We start from the raw sequence: 26,201 nt of genomic DNA, 5'->3' as shown, positions 1-26,201 counted from the left end.
AGTACCACACAGTGAAGGCAGAATCCTGAGCTCTGGCTTTGAAGACCAGAGGGCCAGCCGTGAAGAACTGAGAGAGAACTGAAAGGCCCAGTCAAAGCGAAAGCCTCTGGACAATAAATACATTAGACGAGAGCGGTGCGAGCGAGGTCAAGGCAGAACAACGGCCCCTAATATTTACAGAGATCAAGCAATCTGACGGGTAATGATGGGTGATTAGGAGACATTGGCATCATGGTTTTCTTCACAATTCGCATTCAGGTGCCATTGCTGATTGACGGACCAATCGGTCATCGTTTCTGACACGGGATGAATTCAGAAGAGCTCGTTAATCTCCGGTGGTTCCTATAAGATGCTCAAACACCGACTGAGTTTCCTGTGGCAAGGTTGTTTTTTACTTGAACAACACACAATAGGGTCGGTGTAAACAAAACCCACGTAATGTTTCCTGTTATCTGAACTGAAATATATWTWTTTTTAAACAGATCTATTTTTTATTAGAAAAATCAAAAAACGAATGAACCATTAAATCTGTCGACTCCAAAACGTTGGCATATCGGATTATTGCATTGGGGCTATCACAAAGCCTTGTGTGTGAGTGTCTGTCTGTATACAAGTGCTCATGTGTGTACATGCGCTTGTGTGTGTGTGTTTATTTAGCGGCAGGACAGACTCGGCTAGGTTCCCACCCAGGGGAGTGTGGCTGGGGGCTGGTACTGAATGTGTGCCTGGAGGAGGGTGGCTGGACGGGGTGGACGGGGGGGCTTGGCAGGAAAGGGGAACAGTGCCTCGCGGCGAGCCAGGGATGAAAGGCTCCGTCCGTGTCAGTCACTTACTCCTCTCTTTGGTAAATAAAGGTTTCCGACAACAAAGCAGCGAGCAGCGCTTGACTGGCCTTTAAAGGGGATAAATAAAAAAAGACTGGATGCAGAGGGGGAAAACCTCTGAAAAAGCACATCAGAKCTTCCAAACTGGAAGCATGTTGATTTTTATGAAGTAAAGAGCACGCACCACAACCATACCGGGTCATCTTTCAGTTTAAACCAACATTTTGTATAAGTCGGGTATAATGCGAGGACTGGAAGAGAAGCAAATATCCCTCACCACCTGTAGGAGGCGTATGAGAGGAGAAAGGCCGGAGGTATAAAATACATATATAGAGRAGCAGGTTGTCCTGTAAGCAGCATTCAAACACACACACACACACTAAACGGGTTATAGGGTACACACTCACCGCTGACAGTAGAAAAACTGTGACATAACAAAATAAGACTTGCGTGTTGTTATTTTCTGCTCTTACAGGTACTCGTCTTGTTTTACTTTCTTCAACACTATAAGAATCCACAAGCTTTCTTCTTCTACATCCTATTGTCAAGCTCTTTGCGCTTTGGGGTAGAAAAACAGATTTGGGTTGTCATGTCCGCGACACACACACACTCGGATCGGATCCCCATAGCACTCCGCTGGGCCTCCAGACCCACCTGACACACTTCCCACACCCAACCCCCCCACACCAACGCCACCTGAGGGCTGATGGGTGAACCAGATACCGTGGAAACGTTGAGGACCAGGGGGGGGGGGGGTTTCCTCTCTCAGAAAGGCCTGATTCTCATCCCCCTGCACCAACCTTCCTCCTCTTCCTCCTCTCTACACTTGGTGACCTTGCACGGGCCCCTAGCTCGGCGCAGTCAGGGAAAGCCATCAAGCAGATGTACTGCGGCCGCCCAGCACCTCATTTCATTACACCAGAAAATTGCTGTGCGAAATAAATATTGGGCCATCACTCACGCCTTGTGTGATCTTCCTACGGCGTGCCGAAGCAAACGACTACTCCGCCAACGAGAGGGTTTCCCATTCTGAAACCTCAGAGCTAGGCACACACACTACCCCAACCTGCACAGTAGTGCAGTCCTAGTTGCTCCTACTCGCTCCAGAGCGCCTGATTGGAGCGAGGGTGTTTTCTGGATGAGTTCACTATCCTTAAGGGAGKAGGGCATGATAATTAGGGGCCCTCCGCTTGATGCAGATGACAATCACACTGATCTAACCGCTTGGCAGTTATCTGGGCTAAACCCTTACACAAGCACTATGCCCCCCAAACGGAACATGCCTCTGAAATATTAATGAGAGAGATGTGTGTGTGTGTGTGTGTGTGTGTGTGTGTGTGTGTGTGTGTGTGTGTGTGTGAGTGACGTCTGGTGTTTGAGGTCAAGTGGTGGATTAGTGACGCTATGATGGCCTCCATCTCTCTCCTGTGAACCTGCCACTGAACCTTAACACTGACTGACTGTCAGACGGCCATGGCTCTAACCTGTGACTCTCCTACCACCCCATCCTTCACCCCCCCCCTAACTTCACAAACTTGTTCCTGTGATCCCTCCGTAATTCTTAACCGTGTTGTCTTTGTTGGAGCGGGTTTAGTTGAGTCCAGATAGACGTGTGCTCGGTGCCTCGCCATCCCCGGTGAACTGGAGCCGGAGCGGTGAACGGAGCCGTGACACCTCTCCGTATAACGTTGGGCTGGGGGATCTGACTCCTCTGATCAAAGGGAATAAACATTAATGACTAATGGGTAATCTGCTACACATTTCGGGCGGGTTGATTGGCCCGCCTCTGGGGTGATGGGGGAAATCTCCTCTCTTCAAATCATTTTCTGATTGCAAAAAAAGAAAGAGGGAGTCGCTTTGGAATAGTAAACACGTAAGAGCTTCACAGAGCATCATTCTTATTTCCTATATAGATTTTGTATTTATACATATAGGATTCTAAAGAAGGTAATAACACCCTACCCAACCAACTGTCCTAATCTTCTCCCCTGTAATATTTCCATGCAGCTGTTATTATTCTCATCCCTCTGAATAATATCCCTCATTCCTCCCATCCTTTTTCTCCCCACCTCGCTCATATTCTAGATCTCATGCCACGCGGGCGTCCCGGGCTGCTGCTGCGAGCGAGCGCCTCATATCCTGTCAGCGTATCAATCACAKGGGCCCTGTCCACTCAATCCACCTCTGATTTATCAGGTAGCCTCGACCCAAACCCTTTTAACGCGACAGTGACCGATAGCAGCCCAGACCATGGCAACCTGTTCCACTTAGCTCACACACACTGGGAGGCTTGGTGGGACTGACACGTGGCCCCGAACCCCCCCCCCATCACCCTCCCCCACCCCAGGCAGCAGCACCCCCAGAATGTATGCATATAGTCTAGCCTGCCACACCGCTGACTGTGTTTAGAGGTTGGGTTCAACCTGCATGAGATACATACACACAGATAAGACAGATACAGTAGATAGATGGCGTAGACTAGTGATAATAATCGGGAACGTTATAGGCCTATTTTGCGATACTTCCCACAATCAGTGGTGGGCGATCTGCAATCGAATCCATATAAACTGCAAACCCTGGCATTATCTTATAACTTTCATGAGTTTCCCCTTGCTTCAGTGAACCCAACAGGTATGGATTGTTGCAGTTTGCGCTAATAGCAACTAGTGTACTAAGCAATTACCACAGGTGAAACGGTCCGTAGCTTGCTGCGGTGCGTTTGCCTTGATGGACTGGCATCGCTGCAGATTGGCCGTTGTCAAGACAGACATTATGAAACGTATTCACCACTTAACATTCAGGTTGCGGTGCCCCCTCCACCCCCCACCCGCACCCCCTCACAGCTCTGCTTAAGCCGATTACAGGAGGCTTCCCTCTTTAATCGCATTGCTTCATTTGTTAACACCCCCCCACCCCCCCCCCCTCACAGCTCTGCTTAAGCCGATTACAGGAGGCTTCCCTCTTTAATCGCATTGCTTCATTTGTTAACACAGAGATATCATCGACTGTAATTCCAAATCTCCCTACTACTTTCATGTGACACTGGCGTTAATGCCTGTTTGATTTGGGGGGGAGGTGTTGTTTTAATCAACGCTGTCGTTGGCGGAGCGTCGCAAAAGAACAGCTGTGGATTGGCAGTGTGTGCATGTGTGTGCATGTGTACATATGTATAAACAATGTCATTCTCCATGTAAGAAGGGCACCTCCACCCAATTAGGCTCCCCTGCTAGCTCCGACAGTCCAATGTCTCTGTCACCAGTTTCCTTAATCACCGCCATCTCATCTAACCTAATGAAGATATGAAACCGCTCCTTTGTGACTAAAATGGTTTGTCAATTCTTCCCTGTAGCCATACAACAAGTAAACAAGGGGACTTGTGCACAATTAAAAATGATAAAAACAGATTTAAACAGCAGAGTTGTTAATGACATGGACAACCATGCATAGAGCCTCCCCCATTGTGTCTCCCAGCCAACCAATGACAGTGACACAGAAACAAAGACAGACAGACAGACAGACAGACAGACAGACAGACAGACAGACAGACAGACAGACAGACAGACAGAGACAGACAGAGAGAGACAGACAGACAGAGTTTGTGTGTGTCATTAGCTGTCACAGTAGTGAGAGAGTCACAGTCTCTTTAATGACAGCCTGCCACGTGATAATGGCCTTTGCCACCACAGCAAACAAACCACACTGAGCTGGTGCTGCCTGCTTGGCTGGCACACATACACACACTATCACACACACATGCACGCATGCAAATGCACACCAAGTCTGTTTTGCTGTAAACGGCAAGCAAAATGGCAACATTCACAGAGTGTGGTTGATGGAACCAATCATGATCATTGTGAAATTGAGCCAAAAATCAGGGACAAACACAGGGTATGCGTACGGTGGAGAGAGTAGAGTATGGCATGTGTGCATGCGTGTGTGTGGTAGTCAGGCACCTATTGATAGCCAGCACCTGCTACTGGCCACCCTCATACCCACAAAACTATAGTAATTCCACTGTAAACCCTCTTGAGCCCTTCTCTTCCCCCTACCCAGCCCCCAGCAAGTCCCCCCCATCCCCACTACCTCAGTCCCCATCATACCTGCGGGTGCGGCTGCGTGTCCTATGGGAGCGGTTGGTCCTGCCTCGGTCTCCATCTCCGCTCCCTCCTCCTGCGGGACGAGCTGCTGTTGGACCGCCGCCTGCGTCTGACACACACAGACACACACACACACACCACATTTCAACCCCCTGGCTCAGCTCTTCACACCCTCTCCCCTGTACTTCCTCCCCAAGCAGTAGATCCTCTCTCATTCTCTGTGTTCTTACCCGTCTTCCACAACACGTTAGACTGAGTAACAGAGAAGACATGTCTCCCAGTCCCGGCTCATACATAAATAACTTAATATATCCCTCACAATCCTAATTTGGTGTGTTGTTAATTTCAGCAATCAAATAATTCCCTTCTTACTTTCCATACCTAGCCCCCAAGAAGTGCCAGTGGCTGTTCATCGAATCATCAAGCCTTGCTGTTTTAACCGCGTATCTTGGTGGTTTTGGACCAAAGTGGTGCTGACAGACACGCTGCTGCAGCCTTAGCGGGGCTGCAGTCAGCAGGGGCTGCAGCCACGGAGCTCCTCAGCTGGGGCTGCAGTCAGCAGGGGCTGCAGCCACGGAGCTCCTCAGCTGGGGCTTCCGAACAGCGGTGTGGAACAAACGCTATTCTGTTTTGTCAACACTGGCGTTGCGCAAATGGCGCTCTGATTGATAGTGCGAAGCAGCGATCGTTGGTGGGAGAGTGTGTACATTTGAGGGGGGCTTGTCTGACTCTGAAACAGTTTGAGTAATATTCATGATTAACTATTCTCTTTCTATTTGTTTCTCTCCCTCGCCAAATACTCACATATGCTTACTACTAAAATAAAAAACAGGCCCTCTCCATTGGGAGCCCAGCGAGATAAGAGGGGAGGAGAAAAAAACACTGAACAAATAATAGACGCTGAACTATCAAAACAAAACGCGTTACTACTTACTGAGAGAGAAAGAGCACTGTATTACTATTCGACGGGTTGGTTGGATCACAGAAGCGCGTTAGTTCAGGAAGAAGCACTTCAGACTCGCGTTCGGCAGAAGAAACGTCCAGGACAAGACATGTTATTTGAACTTGCAGTGTATATACACACACACAGGCGTGTGAAGATAATGTCACAAAACACGGCTGGTTCGCACAAAGAGAAAGACGCCGCTACGCCACATGAGAGGGAGGCTGCCTGTGCGCTCCGGCATGACGGAAGCCACCCAAGTGAATCCTGGGAGCAGGGTTGACATGTGCACTAACACTGACTGTGTGTTCGGTGTCAACTCAATGGGAAGTGTGGGGGGGGGGCTATTTAATGCCTGGTGAACAGCTAGTGAACACTTGCCGCTCTTCACTAGAGACTTCGCATAGCGGTTATCTTTACACACGTAGGGTGTGTCCCAAATAGCACCCTGTTCCCTATACAGCGCACTACTTTTGACCAGGGCCCATAGGGAGAGGCAGACGTAGCCTCATACACGAAGGCCTAACTTAATCCATTGACCCGGTATCTATTTTCAACCATTCCTTGGCCATATCCAACTCCTTCATTTGACAGAAGCACTTCCTAGGCAGCTAATGAATGAGTGGGAAGACTGAAGGCTAATGGTTTAAACGGCTACAACCAGCCCCTCCCCACTCCACCCAGCCGGCCCCAGATCAGCGAGCCATTCTCTCAAGACCACCAATGATTTCCCATCACGCGTAATGGACCCTGACCAAAGCTCATAAATAATTACCATCAACCGGCCTTGTCTAAACGACTGCAGAGGGGAGTGTCGAGTGCGCGTGCGTGTGTAGGAGGCTGGGTGGGGGTTTATGTCCAGTATCTTCTGTTAAAAGACAGCATCCGCGGTCATTTACTCACAGACACTTTCTCGCTCTCTCTCTCTCTCACAAACACACACACACAATCTGGAGAAACAAATGTTTAAGCCTGTGGGCCTAAATGATGACAGTAACATCTACTACTGGTAATTATATGTATTCGTTGTGATAGCCTATGTCCAACAAGTTTGTCTTCAACGCTGAGGAACCCAAGCTAACGAACTCCTTAAAGTGTATTAAAGTGTGACGACAACTTAAAGTGTATCATAAAGGTCAGATGTTTTGACTCATTTGTGTCTTGCTTGGACAGAGGTGGTTACATTGCAGGATGGGGGCATGTTCAATAACGCACTATGAATAAGACTCTCCTTCAAGCCACTCGCACGGACAGCGGGGTGTTGGGGCAGTTAGTGCATAACGCAATATTTGCAGTCACATTTAAATTCAAGCCTGTTCCATAACTAGAAAGCGACCCCGACAGTTACAGTCATGCGAGGTCCATAATCATATAAACAACCACCCCATTGGTATAAGCATAATATCAAATCATTTAGTAAAGTTCCTCCCTCTGGTCCTATGACGTGAGGGACATATCATTAGTATCAGCTGCTCATCTAACCTCTGTTCCAGCCAATCTTTGGGAGAATCTCAATTGGTATTGCTTGGCTCCTTGCGTCCTCTCCTCAGTCCTCGTCTGCTTTTGAAAAAGGTCCAAGATAATCAAGGAGCGGAGCCGAGGAGAACAAACAAATACGCTTGTATGAAATGAGAATTACCCCCCCCCTTTTGTACTCACCAACACCACATCCACTACTTGTTACATTCAATTACACCACTAATAGGCTTGATGACGAAGCGTAGAAGGCTGGTTGACCACACAAACAGCTTATTACATACAGTACCTGGCAGACCAAACCGAATGTTGTTGAGGGCCAAGTTTGGCCTGCAAACCCCAATTTGGGCGTCCCTGCTCTATAGCAACAATAGCATAAAACCCTATCCCTCTACTCCACCATCCCCTCTATGAATCTCCCTCCCCTTCCCTTTAGCTGTCTGTGTAGTGATGGAGGACAGTGGAAGTAGACTGATGAATGAAGTACTATAGGGTGCCCACCCACTTTGCCCAGTGGGTGAAAATGGGCTTTGGTGATGAAATATTAATTCCTTATGTTATAAAATATATTTTATCAGGACAAATATGATTATTCATGTTCTGAATCGTTCAGTGGGGTATTTCTCTAACATATTAACATTATATCCAAACAGTCGGATTTCATAACCTAATACATCCGATAATAAGCACCAAGCTCTGTTGACATACAGTGGCAAGGAAAAGTATGTGAACCCTTTGGAAGTACCTTGATTTCTGCATAAATTGGTGTGCTTAAACTAATAACACACAAATTATTGTATTTTTATTGTCTATATTGAATACATCATTTAAACATTCACAGTGTAGGTTGGGGAAAGTATTTGAACCCCTAGGCTCCAAAAGCTTATTGGAGTCAGGGGTCAGCTAACCTGGAGTCCAATCAATGAGACGAGTTTGGAGATGTTGGTTAGCGCTGCCTTGCCCTATAAAAAACACTCACAAAATGTGAGTCTACTATTCACAAGAAGCATTTCCTGATGTGAACCATGCCTCGACCAAAAGAGATCTTGGTCGAGGCATGTGGTGATTGACAGAGTCGAAAGCCTTGGCCAGGTCTATGAATACACCTGCACAGTATAGTCTCTTACTGATGGAGGTTATGATATCGTTTAGGAGAGCATGGCTGAGGTGCACCGATGACCAGCTCGGAAACCAGACTGCATAGCGGAGAAGGTACGGTGGGATTCGAAATGGTCGGTGATCTGTTTGTTAACTTGGCTTTAGAAGACCTTAGAAAGGCAGGGTAGGATAGATATAGGTCTGTAGCAGTTTGGGTCTAGAGTGTCTCCCCCTTTGAAGAGGGGGCTGACCGCGACAGCTTTCCAATCTTTGGGGATCTCAGACGATACGAAAGAGAGGTTGAACAGGCTAGTAATAGGGGTTGCAACAATTTCGGCTGATAATTTTAGAAAGAGAGGGTCCAGATTGTCTGGTCCTGCTGATTTGTAGGGAGGCTTGGGCAAGTTGCTGTGGGGGGTGCAGGGCTGCTACCAGGGTAGGGGTGGCCAGGTGGAAAGCATGGCCAGCCATAGAAAAATGCTTATTGAAATTCTCAATTATCGTGGATTTATCGGTGGTGACAGTGTTTCCTAGCCTCAGTGCAGTGGGCAACTGGGAGGAGGTGCTCTTATTCTCCATGGACTTTACAGTGTCCCAAAACTTTTTGGAGTTTGTGCTGCAGGATGCAAATTTATGTTTGAAAAAGCTAGCCTTTGCTTTCCTAACTGCCTGTGTAAATTGGTTCCTAACTTCCCTGAAAAGTTGCATATCGCGGGTGCTATTCGATGCTAATGCAGTACGCCACAGGATGTTTTTGTGCTGGTCAAGGGCAGTCAGGTCTGGAGTAAACCACGGGCTATATCTGTTCCTGGTTCCACATTTTTTGAATAGGGCATGCTTATTTAAGATTGTGAGGAAAGCACTTTTAAAGAATAACCAGGCATCTTCTACTGACGGAATGAGGTCAATATCCTTCCAGGATACCCGGGCCAGGTCGATTAGAAAGGCCTGCTCGCTGAAGTGTTTTAGGGAATGTTTGACAGTGATGAGGGGTGGCCGTTTAACCGCATACCCATTACGGACGCAAGCAATGAGGCAGCGATCGCTGAGATCCTGGTTGAAGACAGCAGAGGTGTATTTGGAGGGCAGGTAGGTTAGGATGATATCTATGAGGGTGCCTGTGTTTACGGATTTGGGGTTGTACCTGGTAGGTTCAATGATAATTTGTGTGAGATTGAGGGCATCAAGCTTAGATTGTAGGATGGCCGGGGTGTTAACTTCTTATGGCTGCAGGGGCAGTATTGAGTAGCTTGGATGAAAGGTGCACAGAGGTGCCCATAGTAAACTGCCTGCACCTCAGTCCCAGTTGCTAATATATGCATATTATTATTCGTATTGGATAGAAAACACTCGGAGGTTTCTAAAACTGTTTGAATTATGTCTGTGAGTATAACAGAACTCATATGGCAGGCAAAAACCTGAGACGTTCCACTTCCTGTTTGAATTGTTTCTGAGGTGGCAGATTTTCAACCAAGCTCTCATTGAAATTACAGCGAGATAATGATGAGTTTTCACTTCCTACGGCTTCCACTAGATGTCAACAGTCAATAGAACTTTGCCTGATGACTCTAATGTGAAGGGGGGCCGAAGAAGACAGAAATTAGTAATCACTGCCATGAGGTGACCACGCATTGAACACGCGCCTTCACATGAGGACCTCCGTTCCACCGCTCTTCTGAAGTCAATCTAATTCTCCGGTTGGAACGTTATTCAAGATGTATGTTAACAACATTCTACGGATTGATTCAGTACATCGTTTGACATGTTTCTACTGACTGTTACGGAACTTTTGGACATTTCGTCACGTTATAGTGGATGCGCTTTGTGACTTTGGAATTGTTTACCGCTAACGCGCTAACCAAAGTAGCTAATTGGACATAAATAACGGACATTATCGAACAAATCAAGCATTTATTGCGGACCTGGGATTCCTAGGACTGCATTCTGATGAAGTTCATCAAAGGTAAGGATACATTTATCATGTATTTTTTGGTTTCTGTTGACCCCAACATGGCGGCTAATTTGGCTATTGTTCTGAGCTCCATCTCAGATTATTGCATGATTTGCTTTTTCCGTAAAGTTTTTTTGAAATCTGACACAGCGGTTGCATTAAGGAGAGGTATATCTATAATTCCATGTCTATAACTTGTATTATCATCTACATTTATGATGAGTATTTCTGTTGAAACGATGTGGCTATGCAAAATCACTTGATGTTTTTGGCTCTAGTTGAATGTAACGCGCCAATGTAAACTCAGATTTTTTGTTATAAATATGAACTTTATCAAACAAAACATGCATGTATTGTGTAACATGAAGTCCTATGAGTGTCATCTGATGAAGATAATCAAAGGTTAGTGATTAATTTTATCTCTATTTCTGCTTTTTGTGAAAGCTATCTTTCGCTGGAAAAATGGCTGTGCTTATTGTCGTTTGGTGGTGACCTAACAATCGTTTGTAGTGCTTTCGCTGAAAAGCATATTTGAAATCGGACACTTTGGTGGGATTAACAAGATTACCTTTAAAATTATATAAGACACAGGTATGTTTGAGGAATTTTAATTATGAGATTTCTGTTGTTTGAATTTGGCGCCCTGCACTTTCACTGGCTGCTGTCATATCGATCCCGGTAGCGGGATGCAGCCATAAGAATTAAGCATGTCCCAGTTCAGGTCACCTAACAGCATGAGCTCTGAAGATAGACGGGGGGCAATCAATTCACATATGGTGTCCAGGGCACAGCTGCGGGCAGGTGGTGGTCTATAGCAAGAGGCAACGGTGAGAGACTTATTTCTGGAAAGGTGGAATTTTAAAAGTAGAAGCTCAAATTGTTTGTGAACAGACCTGGATAGTAAGACAGAATTCTGCAGGCTATCTCTGCAGTAGATTGCAACTCTGCCCCCTGTGGCAGTTCTATCTTGTTGGAAAATGTTATAGTTAGGGATGGAAATGTCATGGTTTTTGGTGGCCTTCCTAAGCCAGGATTCAGACACGACTAGGACATCCAGGTTGGCAGAGTGTGCTAAAGCAGTGAATAAAACAAACTTAGGGAGGAGGCTTCCAATGTTAACATGCATGAAACCAAGGCTTTTACGGTTACATAAGTCCACCAATGAGAGCGCCTGGGGAATGGGAGTGGAGCTAGGCACTGCATTGCCTGGATTAACCTCTACATCACCAGAGGTGCAGAGGAGGAGTAGGATAAGGGTACGGCTAAAGGCTATAAGAACTGGTCGTCTAGTGCGTTCAGAACAGAGAGTAAAGGGAGCAGGTTTCTGGGCGCAGTAGAATAGATTCAATGCATAATGTACAGACAAAGGTGTGGTAGGATGTGAGTACAGTGGAGGTAAACCTAGGCATTGAGTGATGATGAGAGAGGTATTGTCTCCAAAAACATAAATTAAACCAGGTGAGGTCACCGCGTGTGTGGGAGGTGGGACAAGAGGGTTAACTGAGGCATATCGAGTAGGGCTGGAGGCTCTACAGTGAAATAAGACAATAATCACTAACCAAAACAGCAATGGACAAGGCATATTGACATTAGGGAGAGGAATGGGTAGCCGAGTGATCTTTGGGTCCAGTGAGTAGCTGGGTGGGCTGGAGACACGGCGATTCAGACAGCTAGCGGGCCGGGGAAAGCAGGCTAGCAGAAGGGCCTTAGAGGGACGTCGCAACGGAAGAAGTCTGTTGTAGCCCYTTCATGCGGTTACGTCGGCAGACCAGTTGTGATGGATCAGCAGAGGTCCATGTAGTAGAAGGGTCCAGGCCAATTGGCAAAATAGGTATAGTAGCCCAAAAAATTGTCTGATGGAACTCTTCAGCTAACAGTCCGGTATGCTCTAGCAGGTCGCGGCTAGAAGGCCGTTCTTGACTTGTACGATTAATTTACAAGCAAAGAAACGAAACGGCAGAAACACTTTGAAAACAGCTACTGCTGCATTCATTTTACTATAAATGTGATCATACTTTTTATTCACAAATGCGAGTGAAATGCTCACACTGTGGAGCCCTGACCACCCGTCAACGTGGCTGGTGAAATAGACATCTTACCCGCCAATACCAAAATGTACCCGCATTTGGCAGGTGGCGGGTGTTAATTTTAGGCCCTGTCCAGACATTTCACAGAGATACGCTTGCATTAATTTCGAATGAATATGAAAAGCGTATACTAAAATGTGAAAACACTACATGTCAAAATCAATATCAATCTTCCCTCTATATTCTTTAACGCACTGCAGAGTTACCCATTGGTCAAAAGATGCATTTTTGATTGGACACCCTAAGTAGTAGCTCTATAAAGTAGTATTATCCTATTCAATTGACACCGTCTTTCAATAAAAAAWRTWATATATATTTTAAGGCACGTTTCGTAAACATATTCAGGATAACTAGCTAGATATGTAGATGGAGAGATAGAGGAGAGGGATACAGGAGACAAAGTGAGTGGCAGGACGGGGGATCCAACCGCCGCCTCCACAGGCATATGTGGTGCGGGGATGGTGGCACTACCACTAGACCAGCCCCCGTTACAGCTGATGATCCATTACATATTCAGTTTGCTCCTTTATTCATGCACCTCTGTTAGATGGAGACAGTATATCTGTTCCTCTAGTATTGTACACAGTACACCTACCATGCAGGTCTGTCCTTTCTGTCTGACGTTGCGTTGTAGGCCTGCCTCCTATCTTTGCCAGTGTAGTATAGTAGTTAACTCATCTACAAGTCTCTGTATATTGTAGTATTTCTATATAGACCTACCTCATGTCTCGGTCTTTGTCTCTGGAGCGTCTGCTGGACCTCTTTCTGCGGCTGGTCACCCGGCTGCCGGAGGAGCTGGAGGAAGAGGAGCGCCTTCTGTGATTTTCCTTCTTCTTCCTCCTGCTACCGCTGTCCTCCTAGCTGTCAGAGGAGTGGTGTCCCATAATCCCTCACTTCACTGGGTCTGTAGGGCGGAAGGGAGAAATCATAACAGCAGGAAAAAGGACATGTCTTATTTAATTTAATCAAACAGTTATTCATTGATTTCTCAGACGAAACAGTAGGCCTACATCTAGCCGATTAAACTCAACGATTTACGATGGAGTTGAGCGGCGACTAGTGCGGGCTGACTGGAGTTGCGATGTCACATTCAATAGTTTTTTATATAAACTACTGATTTCAGCACCCAAAGAATAGCCTGCAATTACACATGACATTGTTCTGTGTAATTGCAGGCTATTATTTGGGTGCTCAAATCAGTCGTTTTAAAAGTTCCAGTCCGCCAACACTAGTCGCTGCTCAACTCCATCGTAAATCGTGGAGTTGAGACAGCGTAAATCCTGCAATGAATAGCTGTACTGTGGCGAGAGGCTACATTGTTTAATGTCCCCATTCCTTCCTTCCTCCAAGACTGACAAATAGCTGGCAAAATAACTTTTCTATTCTGAATATACTTGTGCAGTCAGTATGTCAGGGAGCTAGTTAGCTAACTTCAACTCGGCTCCACCTGCCTTAAGAGCGCGTGGACAGAATGTAAACAATGAACTTACATTATCATGGCGCTAACTAGCGACAGTTTACGCTATCAAGCATAATGGATAGCTATGCATTCCCAAATAATTGTTCAAATAGCTACCGTTTATGCCTGTGTTAAAAATATAGTGTGAAGTTTTAATTTTCATGTTATAGCATGCAGACAGAATTTGCAATTTCAAGACTGCTGGCATGCTAGCTAACGTGTTAGCTTTAGTTTGCAGCGAAGCACAGCTGACTATAGGCATTTTTGTGTTACGCGCACCCTTATTCTGGTGCTCGGGAAATAGCTACATCGTTATTACCAGCATTGATGTATTTCAAACATTACTTATACAGTGACTGTAAATTGGTGGAAAAAACAACAATTCATACCAGGTATCATGCGACAAATATTCCTCCTTCCTTTGAAAACCACTCGAAATACACCACCATGCACTGCTCAAAAGACTACACTAGTGGATCAAGAGCACATCGATTGAAGAACGTTCGGATGAAACGTGCAGGCAAGAGAATCTACAACAGAGCTATCGTTTGTATATCTCTCAATCAATGATCTCTGCTACTCTTGTCATATTTTACAGTTGTGTATGTTTAGCCTACATTTCGTGAAGTTGCATAACTTTTGTTACGTTATATCGTCTATAGCCTAGGCTATGGGAAACAGTAGCCTGAAGTTGTAGGCCTATAATAAAACGGGCATTTTTTATTTTGAGATATTATGAGCGCAAAATAAACTGTGAATGCTGAATAATCTCCTAATTGGTTATAATTACAAATCTTACTGCTCATGTAATTTGAGGAAAATGTAGACTTGTAGACCTATTAGACCTGCAATCAAGATTACGTTTTTACATTTAGTCTACATTTTAATCATTTAGCAGACGCTCTTATCCAGAGCGAATTACAGTTAGTGCATTCATTTTAAGATAGTTTGGTGGGACAACCACATATCACAGTCCAATCACATATTTAGCGTCTCACATAGAATATAAATTATCATTAGGCATATTTCAAAGGAATATCGCCCACACTCTCACTCTGATTCGGCACTGAAGTATTTCTAGGCTAATCAGATTCCACGCAACTTGACGCATTAGGACTTGAAGTCCATTATAGAGCAGATAGGCTAAAGCAAAGTACCATTTCTTTGTTTTTTTGTCTTGCTTTATGGTTAAGATTGTCGCATTGCATTAAAATTGTACGATATGAAAGCCATGTCAATGATGTCAGACTATTCCAAGTTTCGTCTTATTACCCACTTTTTATAAAGGATTCTTTCCAAATAGACTACCTCTTAAATAAACGAGTGAAAGAAAGCATTTGGGGTTGCTTGAAGAACATTCGTTTGTGCACCCCATGCATTTGCTCACATTAGGCCTACTTTGAATKAATAATAATAATTTGATAGGTTTAGGAATAATTTAAGCCTAACATGTATTGTGCTAGAATGAATTGACTAGAAATGTTGCTCTTTGGTCCACAGGTTTTGTCTTCACGCGCGCAACACACACACACAAAGGCACACATACCCACATACCCACACAAAAGGGAGCATATCATTTCTTGGGGTTGATTATCCATTTAGGCCTATTAGAGTGAATACAGGTTTATATAGCATATAAACTCCTAAAATACCATAGGCCTAGTCTAAATAAATGTCCGATAGCCAATAGTTGTCTTGTCTCTCGGTTTTCCTATGTTAAAACTTTAACTCTGAGATGTTTCAATGATAGCTTACCTATGCGGAATGCTAACTTTTTATTCACTTCTTGGAAATGGTGTTCTATTAGTAGCCTAACCTTTACGACATCCCACGTTGAAATGGATCGAACATGTTTATCTTTGCAATTGATAGAACTTAATCTACTAAAGTGTGTAGGTCTTTGTACTTATTTTGATATAAATAGCAGGTTGCAGATTAACTTCAATTMTCTAGCCTAATAGCAGCCTATAATTTGTGCTGCTTTCAGAGGCCGCAGAAAAATAATTAATGCCTAAGGTTCAAGAGCGGAGACATCATWAATTTTTAATAAGGGGAATTGTTCGAGCCTGTGTGTGGAAAAAATATTTTATATAGATTATCAATAAACGCGCTTCATTTTGCATCAAATTTACAAGTGATARCCTATCATACAGCTGTATCCCATCCCATTCCGGCTTATATTTAGCCTTTTTCAGTTCACTTAATTGCTTTGTCCCCACGGCATCCAGTAACCTTCACCGTAAATGAACCATTGTTTATTTATTTTGCAAATATGCAATAATTTCAATAGGCAGTCAACTTAAGAAACCATAATTAACACGCCCAATGGCAACGCATCACATGAAAAGCTTTAATTAAACGTTTAGTTGCTGTTTAACATTCTAATGGCGTGAGAAAGTCTATCGAGATTTGATATTAACCAATATAGTTTCCCTAATGACTTCAGATTAATATAATTGCTGATTTAAAATGTAAATATATTATCTAATAAATTAAGACAAAAATGTGAGATCAGTTTTATCATTTCAGTTGTCATCTGAAGACATTTGAAGAACAAAATCTATTGATCATAATTATCTGGCCATTCTTAGCCTCAATTACAAACAGGCTTGTAAAAAACAAAATCAAAATCGAATAATGAATTATGCTATCTTCCAAATCATGGGAGAAATATGTATTACTTTTATCATTTGCATTATTATTATCATTATTATTATTACTATTGTTATTATTATTATTATTGTGATTATTATTTATAGGATAGCTCCTTATCAAATTATTTTTCTTATCATGGCAAATTGCACACTAAAAATGACTAACAAGTAACATATACAAACTATCAACATGCAGAAYAGTTTATCTGTTATTGCTTCAACTATGTGTTTATTTGCTGTTATTGGAGCAGAAAACATTGTTCAAACGCGTTATCGTAGCACCCCAGTTGGTCCTCTCTTTACCTTCCTCTCTCCGTACCACTGTCGCTGTCTCTTTTTTTCCCAGATCACAGAGATTTGGAGGAAGCTCCGTTATGTGCTCCCCGCACGAGCTTGTCATTTTCAGTTTTAGCCACACCCCTGCAGAAATCCTGCCCATCTCCCTGGTGTTTAAAAAACTAATGCAGGACAATAGCAACGAATCCACGCTTAATTAAATTAATTAGTCCTTCTTGTCAATCTTGGATTAATGGCCAATAGCAACCTCGTAAGAATGATGTGAAATCTGAAGGGCTGCTAATCTGTTTTTCGATGCTGTCAGTACAGGCGAAGGGAAGGGGCTCATCCCGGCATCCTGAGGGGAGGTAATTTGCACAGATCAAGGGGCAGGCGTTGCAAAGTATAAATACTGTGACTTCAATAGCGGATCACCAGCAGGTTGGAACTTCGCAGCAAGAAGAATTGGCCGAGATCGTATACATTTAGCTGCAGCACGAGATACACGAGTTGGCAACAACATCACCCTGCATTTAGGTCGACTGAAATAAACACTCTTGATGTCTTAAACTGTTGTGGAACTGAGCGAGAGAGAGAACGAGAGAGCGAGAGACCAAGACGGGGAGATTTTTTGGAGCAGTGATGGAAGAACTTACCGCGTTTGTGTCTAAGTCTTTTGATCAGAAAGTGAAGGAAAAGAAGGAGGTGATCACGTACAGGGAGGTGCTGGAGACCGGATCCGCGCGAGCCAGGGAGGGTCTCGCCAGCGAACCGAATCGCGAGGAAATGAACGATATCGCTCGGGTAGACGCGCGATCGCCAGGCAGGGAACCGGACATGCTGGGGCCAGAGAGAACCAGGGATGTGGGAAGCCCGAAACTGATCGATGGTAAACTAGCCTACTGCTATGCGTTCATACGGTTTTCTTATGCGATGTACTATAATGTAACTGCTTTGAGGTTAAACAAAGTAAAATGTTTTTGAATTATGCTCTAACGTTCATACTTTGGGAATACCCCGTGCGCTAAAACAATAATAACTTTGACAAACATGTCACCGGCCTAGTCAAAGAAAATAACCTTGCATGCTTTTGTGTATATCGCTGGGAAAAAACGAATGAAGGTGTTGCTTCTTCTATAAGTTGGTATACGTTTATATGCCTACGTGCATGTTTTAGCACTCTTTTGTATTTTGAATTGTTCCCAATTACACGTTTACCTTAATGTGACTGTGATGGACACTAAAAGTAAGCTTACGTTTATAGCCTAGTTGTTGTCATAATGTGTAGTGGCTGTGTAATGCAATGTTGAGTGTAATAGCAGGCCCACAATTGAATTAGGTAGGCCTATCCGGTTAAGTGCTTTTCTGTCTGAAGAGAAATGGTATAGCATGCTTTTAAAAGATCAACGCATTTATTTTGGAATGTAATAATTATCATGGCTGGTCACTGTGTAACCCCATCTGAAGCGCGATGCAATTTCAGTAACAAGAAACAATGTGTTGTGTTGAGATATTCATCAACCGCATAAAGACAAAAAGGCTGGGGGAAAAGATGGCTATTTTAAATGAGCCAATAACACAAAAATCAACAGGCCTAGCAGAAATGATTCATATTAATCTGTGTTTATGTTTTTCATACATGTTCTCTAATCATTTAATTTGATTATGTCATCAGTAATTATACATCCTAATCATAATAATAATAATAATAATTTGAATAGGTATTTTCGCTATATTGACTATTATATTGATCACTAATTGCATTGGCCTAGATCAAACAAATAACCTTATGTTGTGTTAGCTGGGATGGTCATCTTTTACGTCTTCAAATGTTAATCAGTCGTTTCACTTTATACAACCGTGGAGAATGACGTTGGGCAGATACAATTAGATAAATCCCACACTTGCACAACGGGTAGGCCTATACCTTAGTAAAAAATCATATCATAGCCATTACAATACAATTGTAGTGACATCATGAAAAATATAAACCGAGCTGCTGGTCCAATATCCTAAACAGGAAAACACGAGCTATGATAAGCGATAGGACATCCAACAGTGAGCACCTCAATGCATATTTATAACGAGTTAACAATTGAAGAGCTTTCTGTAGGACTACAGAACATCCGAAGCTGATATTGGTGTAATGCTTGGGAGGATGGATCCACATGTTCGCTTTAGGAAGGTCGTTGTGTGATGCCTCCTCCTCTACCCTTGTATAGCTGAGGCCTTTTTACTCACCCTCATTCATTTGCTACTACCCTTCTCTGTAGGTACCACGCACATGAAAGAGAGAAAAGAGGACACAAAGCAAATGGAGGACGAGGCACAGACTAAAATCAAGCAGAGGAGAAGTCGGACTAACTTTACACTGGAGCAATTGAACGAGCTCGAGCGGCTATTCGATGAGACCCACTATCCAGATGCCTTCATGCGCGAGGAGCTGAGCCAGCGGCTAGGGCTGTCCGAGGCTCGAGTACAAGTAAGGGGCTCTCTATCTTCTTTAGGTTTGTTGTCTATGTGTAAAGATGTCGTGTGTTGCTCATATTGGGAATATTTGACAAAAGAGAACCCGATGATGTTATGTATGCTGCCTGTCTTACGTCTAGAGAGGAACAGTTGTCCTCATGTTCTCGACTACTTTACGCACAGAGGGAAACCATGTACCACTACCGGTCTCTAGAGAATGGGGTTTATTTACATGCTTTTGGGCTTTTGGGGGGGGGCAGAGCACCATTCTAAAAAGTGACACTATAAGCAATTGATCAACATTTTATCATTGATGTATTAGGCTATCAAAAAAACTAAAACTAAAATGTTAAAATGGATGAAATCTAATTTTCGGAATATCTGTGTGTTGCTCTCTCTGTCTGTGTGTGTGTGTGTGTGTGTGTGTGTGTGTGTGTGTGTGTGTGTGTGTGTTGTGTGTGTGTGTGTGTGTGTGTGTGGGTGTTGTGTGTGTGTGTGTGTGTGTGTGTGTGTGTGTGTGTTGTGTGTGTGTGTGTGTGTGTGTGCTGGCGTGAACTGTGTGCGTGTGTGCGCGTGTGTGAGCGAGAGAGAGAGAATAAAGAAATAAAGAGTGAGAATAAAGAAAGAAAGAGAGAGTTATTCCATGTCAAAAATAATAACGCTGTACAGTGTATCTCAATTAAGGCCTAGAATCTTGTCATATAGATAGGCCTATTGTGCACTCCACATTGTGCCAAGTTTCAGATGACAATTTTGTTAAAAAATATTATTATACGATTAATTTAATTTTAAATCAGACATTCAAAATCCTGTAGAAAACAAACACAATATTTGTCCTCACTTTATTAGTAACCTATATGTTGCTCGCACGAGATACATCTGTCTTGTATTTTTTCTACCGGGAAAGACCATCTGTACTACTGAAACCCAATAAGCCGTTTCGGAGAGGGGGGGACTTCAGTCTCTGTGTAACCGGAGAAGAGTGACTGAGCCGAGCAATGACAATGAACATAGACATCGGTTCTGATCTGATTTATCAAACCCCATAATATCTTATTTCAGCCTCTTTCATCCCTTATGCCTCGGCCCAGGGAGACGACGGAGCGAGTATTTATTCGCTGAATATGTCGGTTCTTTCTAAAATATCATAAAACGAGCCAAAAGGACCTCCTCCCCCMAAAAAAGTTAAAGCAAGCGCTTTTTGCAACGTCTCCCGGTGAGAGTTGGAATTTTACCAAGGCGTATTGTGTCACAAGCAAGGCGAGTGCAAGGAGCACAGCTCGAGGATTTACATAAATTATGTATTATTTTCTTCCCAAATCAAGATCTGCTGCTCTTTCTATTTTCAGTACATGATGTAAACGACCATGCAATTTATGGGGCCCTTTTCTAGCCACAGTTGCATGCAGGGATGAAAGGACAATTTCCAGCACAAAGGCCAATTTATTTTTGTTTTAAAGTAGCAACGTCTTTGCTTACTTCGTGGTGGGCTATTTGCTTCTGTTTTCAGTCTACGTAAAGATTTATAATAAAATCAATAAGACACGAGATGTGCGTTACATTGCATTGTTGACACGGCTACGTGGTCAAAATATGAGGTTGGGCGCTTACGACATATTGATAGACTTATCAATATAATTTCCATTCTGTCCATAGTGCGCTCTGTGCAGGAGAATTGGTAAACTGTGTTGTGGGTTAATTTATCCACAGCTTTGTAGGGGTTTCAAAGTAGATTATCATAGTAATGAGACGCGTTATCTCCGTTCCAAGATAGCCTACTCCTCGGAACATTATGCTTTTAAGGAACAGACATAAAAGAAAATAGCTATCCTCAGAAAGAGCTTTGTGTAGGGCGTGTTATGGCAGTAATTAAACGAAACTGTAAAGCATTTAAATGCTTCAGTAGCATAGATTTTCCTGCAGATTAAGGTAATTAATTTCACCAGCCATTAATGAGAGAGAGCTTTTCTCAGATCACGTTGCTCAGATGTCCAAAGCCGTAATCACTTAATGCTATCCGATATCAGAGAAGCAATTCGGTTCTTCTGGGACGCTAATCTATAGAAAGATGAAACCAGCGCTGAGAAGGTAACTTATTATGATCAAATATAGCCTGCAAATGTCAAACAAGTGTGTTTACACAGCTATAATATGATAATAACATTCCCCCTTTTCGTTGTGGTCTACATTCTTACGTTGTATTTAGCCAGCCCCCTTGTAAATGTAATAATTAAAATCTGGTGTTAAGCGCGCGCATTAATATTTCAGGGCTCCTTTGGGATATTGTTTTTCTGCGGTTGTTGTCATTTTGAGCGGAATTACACATGCCCTCACAAGCAGCTGCCAATCACGGTCACTAATTAATTTCTCTCCCCGCAGGTTTGGTTTCAGAACCGGAGGGCCAAATGCAGAAAGCAGGAGAATCAGTTACACAAAGGTGCGTTTTTATTCTTTGTCCATCTGCAATATCCTATTTTACGCGTCGTGATAATAATGGTTTACATTTGGAAAGGGATACAATAACATATTTGAAAACCATAAGCATCAAGGGTGCCTACAAATTGAAATGCATCAAATGCACAACAACAAATGCTTTCCAACCCTGTTCCTGGAGAGCTACCGTCCTGTAGGTTTTCACTCCAACCCTAATCTAGCGCACATGATTCTAATAATTATCTGGTTGATCAACTGAATCAGGTAGCTCTCCAGGTAGCTCTCCAGGAACAGGGTTGGAGAGTCTTGCTATAGGCTATATATGCAAAAAATCGATAGCGTTTGAATGGCAGTAGGCTCCCTGAATCTGTATCCTGATGTGCTATTTGCACTCCATTATTTTGGATAATGGAATTGTTTGTTGTTTCCAGAGTATAAATATTTGCCTCAATTATAATCTGAAGACTATTTCCCATACAGATGTCCTATCTTTTCTTCCAGGAGTTCTCATTGGAGCCGCGAGTCAGTTTGAAGGTTGTCGCGTAGCGCCATATGTCAACGTGGGGGCCTTACGGATGCCATTCCAACAGGCAAGTTACTTTGAAGCGTGCAGTCTTTGACTAAACCAATCACCAGACTGCTGTCTTGGCACAGGCCTTGTCCAAGTGGTATGGGACAACAGTGTTCCAATAATAGGGGGTTACAAAAATCTTATTCAGATAATCCTATGAGGCCTTTAGGCTTGTTATCAGACCCTCAAGTAAGTGAATACCCATTGTAGCCTATGCCACATATTAATAGAAAATCCCCCAGTCCTTAGAGATTCTTAAATTGTGTTCTCAAGTTGTGATACAGACTTTTGATTCAATTGATATAATGTGTTTTATATCGGCTTTTTATATCCATTTTATATCGGTTGGATTCAATTCCATCTCAATTCCATCTGAAAAGGACTTGAAAAATGAATTGAAAATGCCATTTTCATATTCATATCATTGGATCGTGTAATTGAAATGGAATTGGACCCAATGAATACTTTATGAAATTAATACAAGACAACCTTCCACAAGTTAGCTAATATGTTTCTCCCCTCTCTTCCCCATCCGTGCGTCCGTAGGATAGTCATTGCAACGTGCCGCCCTTCTCCTTTCAGGTCCAGGCGCAACTGCAGTTGGACAGCGCGGTGGCCCACGCGCACCATCACCTGCACTCTCACCTGGCAGCGCACGCTCCTTACATGATGTTTCCGGGCCCGCCATTTGGTTTGCCTTTGGCAACGCTCGCGGCTGAATCCGCCTCTGCTGCCTCGGTTGTGGCCGCAGCTGCTGCCGCCAAAAACACCAACAAAAACTCTAGTATTGCAGATCTGAGACTCAAGGCCAAAAAACACGCGGCAGCTCTGGGACTGTGACTAGGCGTGCAACAAGGCGTATATGGCGTCTAAAAGGCCTACATTATTGACTGAGAGTCATCAACAACGCAGAGGCATCAAAACAAAAAATGCTTACAAAGTGAAAGCAAGGACATATATGTTTTTTTTTTTTTTAAATGAAGGACATCATGTATAACTATAGAAAATAGGCTATTTATGAGATAAAACAAAGACAGACTGTGAAATCGATAATAAAGGGCGGGAGTTGATGTAGGCTACATCTTCACAAATGCCACGTGGTAACTGCACCAACGTGAAACTAGGGTGGAGGTGTCAACGAGCAAGATTTCCAAGGGGAACGATGCCGCTGGGACGTTCGATTCTTTGTGAAACAAGGAGAACTATTCTGCGTTGTTTTTCATTATTAGGCTATGCTATTTCCTTTTGAAAGTATAGAGGCTGGCCTCGTTATATTTCAAAACATGTTCTCTGTAAAGGAAACAGGATGTGCGTGAACGAATAGAGACAACAACAAACAAGGACACTTATGTGACAGGTTTTTTCTGTTCTTTTTCTTGTCCAAATGAAAACTCCATGCATGCATTTCTTTCCTCACAGATGACGTAATTTGAGTCGGTTCCATTTCACTCTCGTGCTCTCCCCCCGTGGACAGCAGACAGACAGACAGACAGACACTCCGAGGACCTGATGAAGCTCTCACTTCAATGTCACAGTATTTGGACCTCGTGGCTTCTAGACATGTCGGGATGTGTGGAATTCAGACATTTGCCCGAAAATGTTACATTATTTTGTGAATGGTGAACTTCCGTTAGTCTATGAAGTTTTATACAATGCAATATAGTGCATTTGCGAGTGATTCGACCTACTGAAAGCGCAATATATAATGTCACATTTTAAGAACAACAAATATTTGGACAATAATTGCAGTAGGCTATATGTGAGACGGTACGGAGCACATGTAAAATATGTTAATACACAAGAAACATGCATTATTTTTGGTTATTTTGTGGCTTATGAGTGCATTGTGAGAGCATTTTTGTTTTCTATTTTACTGTCCTTCCGTGTGTAAAAATCATATGCATTCTGTAGGCTATTTAATGTTGATGTTTTTATAACAGTGAAAGTGAACGTAGCCCTACCTGAGGCACGGATTTCAAAAAATATAATAGAAATTCTTATACTTTTTTCATCACTTATGTGAAACGTGAACTCACCGAACAACATGTTTTCGGTTCATAGAATAAATCAACTGAAGTTTCTTTTTATGATAGCCTCTGTTTACATTCCTTTTTCATTCAAATGTGTCTCTTGTGTGGGGTGTAGCCTAGCTTCGACGGATAAACTTGTTAAAAAATATATTAATTTCATATTATTATTGCTGTATTATTATTCCATATTATTTTTGCACTAAGGGTATTATTACAATTATTATAATGGGCTAAGATGCATTATTATTATTTAGTCTACTACTTATACAGCTTCTGCTACTACCAYTGATTGTATTCAGGTTGTAGGCCTTGCCTATACAGACTTATGGAAGGCTACATAAATGATTAATGTTTAGATATATTTGATCCAGTTGTGCCAGGCCCGTTTACCCACGTGTTATTTTTTTCTCAGGATCATGGACATCTTTGTCATAGTCCCTAACCTTTCCAAACCAGTACATTATTCAAAATGTTTTTGTTATATTTCAGAGCTCTGTGGAAAAGGTGTCAAATATCGCATTGAAGACGATAGTAAAGGCTTATAGAATATTAAACGTCCATTGAATATACGGAAAAATCCCGAAAAGACACGAAGACTGTTTGATGGTGTGTAATGCCGGTGTGTGGTCATTTAGCTGTTATGATGTTTGAGGAACTTTTCACTGGTCTAGCCTTACAGTTGTCGCTTATGTAGGCCAGCTCGTTTTTACACACATCTTTACATTTCCAATAATTGCTTTATTCCAGATGCTTTAAAAAATATACCATAGGCTACATTTGAAATAGATTCCTTGTTCTTGAATTAGGCTACCATTGAAATATCCATGTTAGAATTGTTTTATGGTGACCAAAATCATTATTGTCTATTGGGCCACTGTTTGGCATGACGCTCAGATGAATTCGTTTCGTTTTTAATTCCAAACACTTGTACAGACAGATTGGACATTTCTACACAGTTTAATATGGTTCATTGAGACTGCGCGTCATGCACCCCTTGACTTCCAGAGCAAATTGGCCTGACTTGTTTCCGGACATCTTAACCGGCCATTACTGAGGATTTAATAAACACCTGACACGAGAGCCGATTTTAGAGCAATGCGGATCACATTACCAGCCGATATTTCCATACCAAACACAATGTCTTTTGCTATTAATTAATACCGCTCTCACAGATGCACTAGACTCTAGAGTGCTTGTGTATCTTGCCGTTTGGGTTGGATTCAGACGCCAAAACTATTGAATTATTGATCACTCCCCTTACCAGTAGTGGAGGAGAGAACGAAACCGGGCCTGCTAATGGAGGCGCGCGCACTTGCCCTCATGTAAATAAGTAGGGGCCATTCCCATTCCAGGTTCCTGCTACTTTAGGCCGTTTTTAAGTCAGTTAGACATGACCATTCTAATGACTTGCATGTGCTGGGATAGAAACGGGTCGTTTAAGAGTGACGCTGTTTTTAGTTGATATTTCTATGTTTCTAGAGGCTATTTCTGTTATTACTGCTATGTTGGGGGTCACCATGGTTTGCATGCAGCCTGTTGCTCCCTCTCTCCAGGCATCCATATCAGTTTTGAGGTGGAGGGCCTGAGAGGGTCCGAGGAGACAACGAGACGGGGACACACAAGTGCTTTTCTAGATTAGCCATGGGGCGAACAACGACTCTCACCCTCCTTTCCACACACTCTCAAGACACAGGTCCCACACCGCCACCGGGGAGCCAGACACCCCTCCCCACTGTCTGTCTTCCTCTTTTCTACCCCTCCCTCCCTCCCTCCCTCCCTCCCTGCCCTCCTCCTATACTTCTCAGGCTCTCTCTCTAGTACAGCAGCAGCAGT

The 26,201-nt window shown here is 43.2% G+C and overlaps 2 protein-coding genes across 3 annotated transcripts in view; one reads left to right on the top strand and one right to left on the bottom strand.

Annotated features, from left to right (window-relative positions):
• Window positions 1–14,407, bottom strand: part of LOC139022631 (negative elongation factor E-like) — a 33,922-nt gene extending 19,515 nt beyond the window's left edge. Inside the window, exons 1-3 of the mRNA XM_070433955.1 lie at window positions 14,325–14,407; window positions 13,197–13,380; window positions 4,925–5,030 (exon numbers count right to left, since the gene is read on the bottom strand). Of these exons, the coding sequence (XP_070290056.1) occupies window positions 4,925–4,979 (55 nt within the window). The 5' untranslated portion in view covers window positions 4,980–5,030; window positions 13,197–13,380; window positions 14,325–14,407. The remainder of the gene's footprint in view (window positions 1–4,924; window positions 5,031–13,196; window positions 13,381–14,324) is intronic.
• Window positions 14,408–17,080: 2,673 nt separating this feature from the next.
• LOC111949905 (short stature homeobox protein 2) lies at window positions 17,081–24,425 on the top strand. 2 transcript variants are annotated; one of them, XM_023967241.2, is made up of 5 exons: window positions 17,081–17,754; window positions 19,139–19,347; window positions 21,714–21,771; window positions 22,248–22,357; window positions 22,885–24,425. In XM_023967241.2, the coding sequence occupies exons 1-5, from the start codon at window positions 17,508–17,510 to the stop codon at window positions 23,176–23,178; spliced, it is 918 nt and encodes a 305-aa protein (XP_023823009.1). In that variant the 5' UTR covers window positions 17,081–17,507; the 3' UTR covers window positions 23,179–24,425. The 2 variants fall into 2 exon arrangements, with proteins under 2 accessions (XP_023823009.1, XP_023823010.1); XM_023967242.2 differs by having other exon boundaries at window positions 17,085–17,754; window positions 22,269–22,357.
• Window positions 24,426–26,201: the final 1,776 nt, after the last annotated feature.

This window comes from Salvelinus sp. IW2-2015, linkage group LG22, assembly GCF_002910315.2.
Source record: "Salvelinus sp. IW2-2015 linkage group LG22, ASM291031v2, whole genome shotgun sequence".
NCBI lineage: Eukaryota > Metazoa > Chordata > Actinopteri > Salmoniformes > Salmonidae > Salvelinus > Salvelinus sp. IW2-2015.
The sequence above is the reverse complement of the archived record's forward strand: the minus strand, read 5'-3'. Positions and strand labels throughout refer to the sequence as shown.